At 35.6% G+C, this 11362-nt stretch overlaps 2 protein-coding genes across 2 annotated transcripts; one reads left to right on the top strand and one right to left on the bottom strand.

Annotated features, from left to right (window-relative positions):
• The first annotated feature begins 360 nt into the window (after window positions 1-360).
• On the top strand, window positions 361-5691 carry HXK3 (hexokinase). Its single transcript, NM_001247781.2, is given in 9 exon segments — window positions 361-670; window positions 2326-2479; window positions 2566-2748; window positions 3293-3367; window positions 3492-3647; window positions 3778-3876; window positions 3951-4081; window positions 4331-4412; window positions 4720-5691. Coding segments are annotated over 9 exon segments (1500 nt in total). The 5' UTR covers window positions 361-395; the 3' UTR covers window positions 5065-5691.
• A 56-nt stretch (window positions 5692-5747) lies between these two features.
• Window positions 5748-9483, bottom strand: LOC101260016 (receptor-like protein kinase 5). Its single transcript, XM_004251591.5, has 2 exons — window positions 6710-9483; window positions 5748-6510 (listed from the first exon to the last, which is right to left on the bottom strand). Exons 1-2 carry the CDS (start codon window positions 9303-9305, stop codon window positions 6080-6082), a joined length of 3027 nt encoding a protein of 1008 aa, XP_004251639.1. The 5' UTR covers window positions 9306-9483; the 3' UTR covers window positions 5748-6079.
• Window positions 9484-11362: the final 1879 nt, after the last annotated feature.

Below are 11362 nucleotides of genomic sequence, written 5' to 3'. Positions count from 1 at the left end.
AAGAAGACGGAGTAAGATAAATTGAAACGAATGGACTTTTAATTTGTCGATGAATTGATAAATACTCATCCATCTTTAATTTCAAGTCTATCGATTCGATTTTATTAGAAAACACTTTACGATACTGATTAATTTTTTTCAAAATTATTGATTTTAGATATAGATAAAGTGAATAAAGAATCTATATTGTTGGGACCTACTCTTTGTTATCATCCATCCATGTCACCTTAAAAAAGAAATCCTCTGCAACTCCCATTTTTCTTCTTTCTCTGTCACTCCCACACATCAAATTCTGAATCTTTAACAAACCCCATTTAGAAATTTATCAAAAAGTTTCAATCTTTACAGTATATACACTCAACATACACAAAAAGTTTGATTTTTTTCAAGAAAGTATGGGAAAATTGGTTGTAGGTGCAACAGTTGTGTGTACTGCTGCTGTAGTATGTGGGGTGACAGTTTTGTTAATGAAACATAGGGTGAAGAATTCTGGGGAGTGGGGAAAAGTTGAAGCTTTATTGAAAGATTTTGAGGAGAAGTGTGCAACTCCAGTGGAAAAATTAAAGCAGGTAGCTGATGCTATGACTGTAGAGATGCAAGCTGGACTTGCTTCTGAAGGTGGGAGTAAGCTCAAGATGCTTATTAGCTATGTTGATAACCTTCCTACTGGGTGAGTATTTGTGTTTTGTGTGTGTGTGTGAAAAACTGATTTTTGCTTGTTTTGGTGTTCAAGAATGTGTATAGAGTATAGACAATTATTTTTTTGCTTATTTGGGTGTTATTTTGTTTTGATATCTTGATCTAACTTGCTGGCACCTCGACTATATAATGGCACCTCACACCAACAACTAGCATCAGTATTCCGTCCACCAAGGCTAGAATAGATCCTAGAATAGATAGGGGCTGGTAATTGAACCTAAGACATCATGGTGCTCAATCCACGTCGTTGACCACTAGGCTACACCCTTGAGTGTCTTATTTGGGTGTTGAAGAATGTGCATAAACTGTTTTTTGCTTGTTTGGGTGTTGAAGAATGTGCATAAACTGTTTTTTGATTGTTTGGGTGTTGAAGAATATGCATGAACTGTTTTGCTTATTTGGGTGTTCAAGAAATCAGAAATGTGCATAAACTGTTTTCTTGTTGCTTATTTGGGTGTTTAAGAATGTGTATAAACTGTTTTTTGCTTATTTGGGTGTTTAACAGTGTGGATAAACTGTTTTTGGCTTATTGGGTGTTCAAGTATGTGCATAAACTGTTTTTTGTTTTTGACTTATATGTGTGTTTGAGAATGTGGATTAACTGTTTTTATGCTTATATGGGTGTTTAAGAATGTGGATAAACTGTTTTTTGCTAATTTGGGTGTTTAAGAATAAGCATATGCTGTCTTTTGCTTATTTGGCTGTTCAAGAATTTGTCTCTTTTTAGTGAAGTTGTAATCTTGGAGGCAGGGGTGGAGCTACATATTCGATATCAGAACCTATAAACATCAAATTCTAGCTCCACCTCGGTTGGAGGTGTGGTCTCTTTATTTTAGCTTCTGGGTTGGAGTTGTCAGTTCTTTTTTGTGTTTTTACAATTGATTCATCGACATACTCAAGATGGTTATTACCTAAGTGGATAACCATCCGACTGGGCGAGTATTTTGTGTGTATAAACTGGTTTTTGCTCATTTAGATGTCAAGAATTTGTCTCTTTTTTCAATAAAGCCGTGATCTTGGTAGTGTTCTCTCTCGATTTTAGCCTCTGGGGTGGAGAGTTATATCGGATTGTGTTTTTACTAATGATTCATTGGCAAACTCAAGATGCTTATTAGCTAAGTTGATAGCCTCCACATTGGATGAGGATTTGTGTGTGTATATGTGCACAAACTGATTTTTGCAAGGGTGCCAAGAATTTCTCATTTTTCAATAGAGCTGTGATCTTGGAGGTTTTGTCCTTTTATTTTAGCTTCGGGGTTGAAGTTATATCAGACTGTTTGTGTCTTACCAAATGATTCATTGATTCTGGAGATAAATTAGCTCGTCTAAAGGTAGCAGCAAGCTCAAGATGCTTATTAGTTAATAACCTCCCCTCTGGATGAGTTTTTTTTGTGTGTTTGTGCTTATGAATTGAGTTTGGCGGAGGTAGGGACTTGGTAACATTTCCAAGTTCTTGTGATAAACTTACTAAAATTGGGTGTATACATTCACATGTATCGACAAATTTTCAAAAGTTGCTGCCAATAGGCCTCTGTAGTGCATTAGGGGTGGGGTATGTTTTCCATATTTGTCTTGTATATTTACTTCAGTTTAACGACTGGTATTACTTTTATTCCTTTATCTTAGGGATGAAAAAGGTCTGTTTTATGCATTGGATCTAGGCGGCACAAACTTTCGAGTGATGCGTGTACAGTTGGGTGGGAAAGAAAAGCGTATAGTTAAACATGAAGTTAAAGAAGTTTCAATTCCACAGAATGTGATGACTGGATCATCATCTGAAGTAAGTCTTAAGCTGTATCAGCCATGCAATGCAACTTTTATAATCCATTCAAGGTTGTACTCACATTATGAAACTGTTAATTGCAGGTGTTATTTGATTTTATTGCCACGGCACTTGCAGAATTTGTAGCTACAGAAGGTGATGATTTTCATCTTCCACCTGGTAGACAAAGGGAGTTAGGCTTTACCTTCTCTTTCCCTGTGAAACAATTGTCAATTGCATCAGGAACTCTTATTAAATGGACAAAGGGCTTCTCCATAGAAGACGTGGTTAGTCATACAGAGTTTCTGAGTTTCACTTCCGATTGATCATGCCAATGCTCAACCTTATATTTAGTCAATTCATTTCAGTGTACGGTTTTGCATTGATGATGATTTAATGCATACAACTTTGCATGCATGCAAAGTTGATAATTTTTTCCATCTATTTTGCTCGTACTCTTCAAAGATATCGCCAGGTGCATGTACGATCCTTCAAAGGCAGTACATCTTGAAGGATCTAACACAGGTGCGGCGATACTACTGGCGAGTCTGACAACGTACATTTCATTGGTTTTTCACCGAGTTGATTGTAAATACATTATAGAATTTCCTTTTCTAATGTTATGTTGTATTTCAATGATGAGCTACTCCTCATGGCATAACATAGGTTGGCGTTGATGAGGATTTAATACATACATCTTTATACATGCAAAGTTAATCATTGTTTCATTGCATTTTAACTGATTTGATTCAAAGTACGTTAACAGGAGTTCCTTTTCCAACACTTTATTGTATTTCAATTCTGAACTACTACTCATGGAATCTAACATAGGTTGGGCAAGATGTGGTTGGAGAATTAGCAAAAGCAATGGAAAGGGCCGGCCTTGACGTGCGTGTGGCTGCATTAGTAAGTTTTTTTCCGAATCAAATTCGATAATTTATAAGTAAGCTGGTGATGTTCATGTATTAGGTTTTTGTATGTGTGATATTTCTTCCTGAGCCTGAATTATTTAGTTGACTTGGCTGTTTAGGTAAATGATACTGTTGGAACGTTAGCGGGAGGTCGGTACAATAATCCTGATGTCATTGCTGCAGTAATTTTGGGTACCGGAACCAATGCAGCATATGTTGAACGGGCTCATGCGATTCCCAAATGGCATGGTCTGTTGCCTAAATCCGGAGAAATGGTAGATGCTTATGACATTTCATAACACCTTCATGACTTGATATGTGCCTAATTCATTTCCTAAAAGTATTTTCCTTGGTAGATTCATACACATTTGTTAACTTAAACGTAATTTTGACTGGTCTTTAAAGGTTATCAACATGGAATGGGGTAATTTCCGCTCATCACATCTTCCAGTAACAGAATATGACCAAAATCTTGATATTGAGAGTTTAAACCCCGGTGAGCAGGTAACTAAGACAATCCCCTTCCTTTCTACATTTTCTATCTTACATCTGATGTTGAACTTTCGGAAACTGCACAGATTTATGAAAAGATTATTTCCGGGATGTATCTTGGAGAAATTTTGCGTAGAGTATTGTGTAGAATGGCTGAAGAAGCTTCATTATTCGGTGATTATGTCCCATCCAAACTGAAAGTTCCTTTCGTATTGAGGTAGTGTATTGCTTTGGCCAACACACTATTATGACAGTAGTTTTATCTTTTGGCATCCCCTATTTTGCATTCATCAATTTTAACCTTCTCCATGCAATTAGTGCAACTTAAGGTTTCTGTAGTTGCACTAATCTCTTACACTGTAAGTTATGCTTCTCGTTGGACTAGATTCGTGTACATTTATTAAACATATGTAAGCTTTGAATTGTCAAATACTGTAAAAGAGGTTATTTACTCCCACACATGCAGGACTCCGGACATGGCTGCTATGCATCACGACGAGTCTGCTGATCTCAAGGTTGTTGGAAATAAGCTGAAGGATATCTTAGAGGTATTAAGATCTACAACTCAAGTGAAACATCACTATTCTTTGAAGTTCTCATCTCTTTTGTCCTTTATATGATATATACCATGGAGCATCAAGGGCAGAGCTATGGTTTTGCTAACGAGTTCGGCAAAAACCAGTAGCTTTGGTCGAGACCTCGTATTTGAAATAGAACCCCCACTGAATATGTGTAAATAACTTATCCGGAACCCATAAACCTAACTCCTGGTTGAACATCATTAAGTTGGCTAGGCTTAATTAGGTGGAGATCATCTTTCTCATCCTATTTGCTATATCTATATTTTTTTCACAGGTACCTAATTCTACCTTGAAAATGAGGAAAATAGTTGTGGAGCTGTGCGATATTATCACCTCTCGTGGAGCTCGTCTTTCTGCAGCAGGAATTGTGGGCATCCTCAAGAAATTGGGAAGAGACACTTTTAAAGACGGAGAGAAGCAGAGGTCTGTCATAGCTGTGGACGGTGCATTGTTTGAGCATTACACCAAGTTCAGAAATTGCTTGAAGGAAACTATGAAAGAGTTACTGGGAGATGCTGCAGATAGCACAGTCATTGAGCTTTCTAATGATGGTTCAGGCGTTGGAGCTGCACTTTTGGCTGCCTCACATTCCCAATACACAGATCTCGAGGAATCTTGATCATGGTCAGAGTGACACAACCAAAAGTGCCTGGTCAAGAGTTCTCTACGTTTACAATCGCCCCTCTTCTTGCTAAAGGGAACCCACTTCTTACTTTCTTCTACGAGACGATTGAAATATTTCTTGCTTCCTTGTGCACTGTGTCATGCAAGAGTGAACTTTGAAGTGAGCCATAGTTCAATATACCAAAATGAGCACATCTCTCTTCAGCTAAACACCAATATGCTGACCTTTTCACTCCTGGTGCCTCTAAGAACCATCTTTATCCCAAGTGTTAACTTAAATTTTTCCCTCACTAGCCAGAAAATAAAGTTAGGATACAAATAAAGTTATTCTAGTTGCCACATTTTTGTGTAATCTTTACAAGATTTATTGTTGCCAAAAAGTTACTACCGGAAACAACCTCTCCATCTCTTTAAGGTAGGGATAGGATTTTCTTACTCTATACCCTCCCTAGAGTCCACTTATGAGATTACATCAGATATGTTGTTGTATCGTTGCCAAAAGTTTTGGATTTGTGGAATTACATCGTATATGTTGTTGTATGGTTGCCAAAAGTTATAGTGCTGAGGTAGTTCAAGCTTGTTTCTATTTTTCTGGATTTTTAGGAAATCTCTCCTCCATTCAATAGTTTATGGTTTTAATGTACCTTTTTGACAGTTATTTTATGAGTAAAGAAAACATTGGAAAAGCAAAACAACACTATGGATCCAATACAGTGTATGTACAATGCTAGTTTTCACTACCTGATACATTATCTATTGGTCTTATTCTTTGCTACTTACTCTAATCATATTGTTAAAAAAAGAAAAAAGGCAGCCTGGTGCACAAAGTTTCACTATGTGCAAGGTCCTGGGAAGGACCGGATCACAAGAATCTATTGTACGTAACCTTACCCTGCAGAATCTATTGTACGTAACCTTATCCTGCAGAATCTATTGTACGTAACCTTACCCTGCATTTCTGCAAGAGACTATTTCCACAACAACTTTACTAGTTACGTCAAGGCTCTCCTTCAAATAAGTGATATTAAACCAACATCATCATTTTCTTCAATCCTCTCACTCCTTGAGTTCTTGAGGAGTGGCAAAACATCCTGTTCTGTTTCATTTTTCTTTTCTCCAGATGTAGGTGAACTGTTGTTGCATTGGATCAAGATTTGCAGAACTTCCTTCATTGTTGGCCTTGATGAAGGAAATGTGCTGGTGCAAAAGATTCCAAGCTTAAACACAATGAAGATTTCTTCCAAGTATCGCGTTTCTTTGATGTCCTCATCTAATGCATCAGCCATCGGTTTCCCTTTTTGAAGGTGACGCCATGCCCAGTCTGCAAGACATGAATCTTCATCTCCAAGATTGGCTTCTTTTCCAGTCACCAGTTCCAAAAGTATGACTCCAAAGCTATACACATCAATTTTCTCTGTCACTCTAGTTTTTCGCGCATACTCTGAAATACCATCATGGATATATTAGTTATGTGAGAATTAGTGTACTAAGAATGAACACTCGCGTAAGAATATCTACATTACTATTTACTGAAATAAACATCCCTGTGTTATAATTCATGCATAACTAGTATGTGAACCAAACGGCCCTTTGATATGTAACTTTATAATGATGTTTTGGATAAGTTGATGGTTTTATACCTGGTGCAATGTATCCGAAAGAGCCAGCTACTGCTGTCACTGTGTTATCTCCAGGCTTGAGTAACATCCTGGCAAGGCCAAAATCTGCAATTTTTGCATTGAATTGAGAATCCAATAGGATGTTGCTTGACTTCACATCGCGATGAATAATAGGTGGTGAGCAGTCGTGGTGCATGTAGCAAAGACCATGGGCAGCTCCTATCGCGATTTGCAGCCTCCTAGGCCATTCCAAGACCAGATGTGGCGTTGATCTCGAGGCATTGTTCATCCTATTCTTTGAGTGAAGCCATATATCCAAGCTCCTGTTCTCCATGTATTCGTAGACAAGAAGTTTCGACTCTTCACTGAAGATGCAGCAGAGGAGTTTCACTATGTTGGAGTGTCGAATCGTGCCTAATATCTGAACTTCAGCAAGAAACTGTTTCTCATGCTTGTGATCCAACCTTTGGTTTCTCCATATCCTCTTGACAGCAACATAATCACCTGATCGGCTTAAAGGCACGAGGTACACTTGTCCTGATCCTCCACTTCCAATTATGTTGTTTTCGGTCAGATTGGATACAATGTCTGATTCTGTGAAGTCTAATTTGTGAAATGACGTTTGTTTCCATGTCGAAACTGATTCTTGTTTTCTTTTTCTGTGACTTCTCAACACAAACAGACCATACAGAACAGCCACAAGGAAAGAAACTGCTGCTACACTAGCAAGAGCAGCAACAAGTCCAACAGGAAACTTATCCGACTTAGTTTCCCTCTTGCATGACGCGACTTCTACTGATGGATTACTTGCACAAATACCGGGATTATCCAAGAAGCTCTTACCAAAAGCTGCATTTTCCAACTGAGACGGGATTTCACCCGAGAGACGATTGGATGACAGGTTAAGTGAACTTAACTTCAAGTTACCTAATTCAGTTGGTATAACACCTGAAAATTGGTTACTTGACAAGTCTAAATCAATGAGATTAGGTAAAAGGCCAAGTGCAGAAGGTATAGGACCTGAAAGCTGATTTTTTCTGCTGTTTAATGTGACGAGAGTCTTCCACGACGATATATTCGATGGAAAATTTCCAGATAGTAGATTACCATCAAGAAAAAGTTTAGTTATCCCTGGAAGAAGTGTCAGTTCTTGAGGGATTTGACCACTTAAGAGATTATTACTAGCCTTAAACTCACTTAGATTGTGCCAAGTACCCATACCAGCTGGTATTTCGCCCGAAAACTTGTTATTGCTGATATCAACTTGTGACAATTTTGATGCCACTCTATGTGGAAGCTGACCAGTTAACAAGTTATCATTCATCAAAAGCATTGACATATTGTTTCCTGTCCATAATCCATCAGGAACCTCACCAGAAAGTCGATTCTTCTCGACTCGAAGATACCTCAGACTGTCACAACTTCCAAGTGAACTTGGCAGTTCACCTGTAAGATTGTTACCATAAACAACCATCCTAGCTAAAGCCTTGTTATTGCAAATACCCTCAGGTATCTTTCCAACAAGTTGATTTTCTGAAATTTGAAAGTCGAAAAGTTTCGAAAATCGACCAAAATCAGGTGGAATTACACCTGATAACTTGTTCCCAAACAACTTAACAGATACCAATGATGATAACTTCCCTATACTCAATGGTATTTCACCTGATAACTGATTGTAAAACAAAGACAATCCAGTCATTTTCGTCAATTTTCCGAAATCTTCTGGTATTCTTCCTGTCAAACTGTTGTTACACAAATCAACCACATTTAAACTCCTTGATGAAACTAACTGCGGTATTTCCCCTGACAGTTTGTTAGTATACAAATACACAATACTCAAATTCTTCAGCTGAAACAGACCATCAGGGATACTACCACTCAATCCATTTTTCGACAAATCCAAATATTCAAGACTTGTCATATTACCAATATTTTCAGGGATATTTCCAATCAAATTTGCTTCTGTCATCCAAAAATTTTTCAATTTTTTCAACTTTGTGAATCTTGAAGGTATAGCTTGTGGAGCAAAAGGATTCAAGCTCATCACAAGTACTTCAAGATTCAACAATTCACCTATCTCTTCAGGAAATGATCCATCGAACAAATTCCCAGGCAGCTCAAGTACTTTGAGCTGACTCAAACCACCGATTCCATTAGGTATATCACCATTGAAGTTGTTGGCTGTTATATTTAGGTACCTTAGATTACTCGAAAGACGGTTAATCTCATCAGGGAGATTACCATCCATGTAGTTATAAGAAAGGTCTAAAAATTCAAGATTTGAACAATTGTAGATATCAGGGAAGTTTCCAGGGATGAAATTATGGTTAAAATCAAGAAAGGTGAGATTTTTAAGATCACAAATGAAATTTGGGATTGGTTTTGAGATATTTCCATAAGGGATTTGAATCCCAGAAACTGAATTTTGGGTACAAATAATTCCTTCCCAAGAACAATGATTTGATGATGAAATCCATTTTGTGACATTTGGTGAAGTAAACCAGTATTGTTTTAGTTGAAGTAAAATAGCCTTTTCTTGATTTGGTGTTTGTTGGGATTTTCCATGAGAAATGATGAAAAACAGAAAAATGAAAATTGAAAAAATTATTTTGGACATTTTTTTGTGTTCTTTTTTTTTTTCCTAAGTTTCTATGAACATTTGGCTAAGTTTTTTTTTTAAAAAAAAATTGAGAAGATGAAGGTATTATTGTGGTATGGTGAGATTAAAATGTGAAAACTCATACTAGTCAACTTTGGTTTTTATAGACTTTTTTTTGTTGTTCTTTTATTTTTCTAGTTCTTTATTAGTTGGTTGACTCAACTTTTTCTTCTATCTTAGAAACTCCTCTGGTATTTGGTGTGCGGGATTTACTGATCTGATTAATTTAGATTTGTATTACACAGAAGTATACTATGAGAATTGTTCGGTGTGAGACTGTGAGGTGTGTGAGATATAAGGTATAATAATCTCAAGATTATTTTATCGTTTGTTTGGTTGGAGATATTAAGCAGTCTTGAGATTGTTTATTCCACCATTTATGCCACAGTGATGGTTGAATAACTTATATTAAGATAGCTTATTCCGAAATAATCAATCTTGGGATAACTTGTTTTCAACCAAACGATCCTGAAAGGTTTTACGTGATTTGATTAATTTGGGTTTGGTGTTATGGTAAAGTATACTATGAAGGTTTTACATGAGACTTTTAGTTAAGATGAAGTATTATTTTTTTTAACATTTTCACGTGCCTTTTAACAATAGTTGATTGGATATGTTAATTGGCGGATTTGATTGAAATTGAATGGATAGAATAAGTTAAACGAAAAGATGTAAGATATGGCCTCACCCCCATTGAAATTAAGTTTGTGGCACATGATGAGTGATTGAATTTCGATTATTTGGTGTTTAAAGTTCATTGGTCTGATTGATTTGAATTTGTGTCGTAGGAAAGTATACTATAAAGATTTTACATGAGATTAAAATTTTACCTTTGCATCATCTCCTTATTTAATAGTAAATTAACTGTATCGATAAATTAAAATTGAACGGATCGAAATAAGTCACAAAGTATAGGGCCCTACCCCCATTGAAATGACCGTGGCACACTATGGTTAGTTATGTAATCATGATTTAATTAGTGCAACTCAAAATGACTTGTCAAATGATTTCTTTCTAATAATTGGATTAGGTAAATATCTCTATTAATTAATTGCACAATTTTTATTCTTTGAGTAGATTGAATTTTTTATTTTTAATATCTTTAGTATTTTAAATTTTATGTTTAATTGGACTTGAACTTCAGTCTAGCTTGTGGATCATTTGAAGGTATTTATTCACGCTTTAAAAGATATTTATCGATTTAAATTTTAATAAATTTATATTTTCTAGCACGATTGTAAGTGTTCTAGCATAAACGTATGTCTTATTGTCCGAAAATTTTTTGAAATATATAATTTAATTAAAGCTTTATTTATTTATTTTTGTTTTTCTTCGAGATGAAAAGCCAGACAATTGCGTCTTAAACTGGCAAAGTGTTTAAATTCAAAGTTTAAATACTTTTTCTCAATTAAGTTGTGCTAATAAATCAAAGATAGGATAGTTAGGACCATTTATTTTCTCGGTTAAAATCGAGGGCATGAGTTCAGATAAATTTATTTAATATTTAAAAAAATTATATTCGAATAAAAAGTTCAATATTGAACATATATAAATATTTATTTCGACAATTAAACAAGCTAAAAATTTAATAAAATTTCAAATTCTGAATCTGTCACCGATGAAATTCTTCCATTTGTCTTCTCTATGTAAATTAGCAAGATGACTATCAACAACCATTGTATAGATAATGATTTGTTCTTTCTCAATTAGTGCTAATTTTATCTTCCACTAAAGAAATATTTGATTTTGCTATAATTAGTGGCATATAAATTTTCAATAAAAGGATCTCTTAAATTTTGTTAAAAACTTTTAGTGGATGACTTATTATTGTTGGAATTTACTAAATGAGTTGTTTGTCTCCCAAGTCATTTTATTAGTCTTTTAAGATTTTTATACACTCTTTAATATTTTATTTATTTATTTATTATAAAACTTTCATGGAAATCTTCTATTACCTTTCGGATGCCTGATAAACTCGTTCATGTGCAATAATTTGTAGCTCGTATCGAAAATAT

Source organism: Solanum lycopersicum, chromosome 12 (genome assembly GCF_036512215.1).
Source record: "Solanum lycopersicum chromosome 12, SLM_r2.1".
NCBI classification, from domain to species: domain Eukaryota; kingdom Viridiplantae; phylum Streptophyta; class Magnoliopsida; order Solanales; family Solanaceae; genus Solanum; species Solanum lycopersicum.
This window is presented reverse-complemented; position numbering and strand designations above follow the sequence as displayed.

Coding starts and splice junctions, on each gene's coding strand:
- LOC101260016 (XM_004251591.5), bottom strand. CDS start 9,305: ATGTCCAAAATAATTTTTTCAATTTTCATTTTTCTGTTTTTCATCATT. Junction 6,511..6,709: donor TTTCGGATACATTGCACCAG/GTATAAAACCAT, acceptor ATGGTATTTCAG/AGTATGCGCGAAAAACTAGA.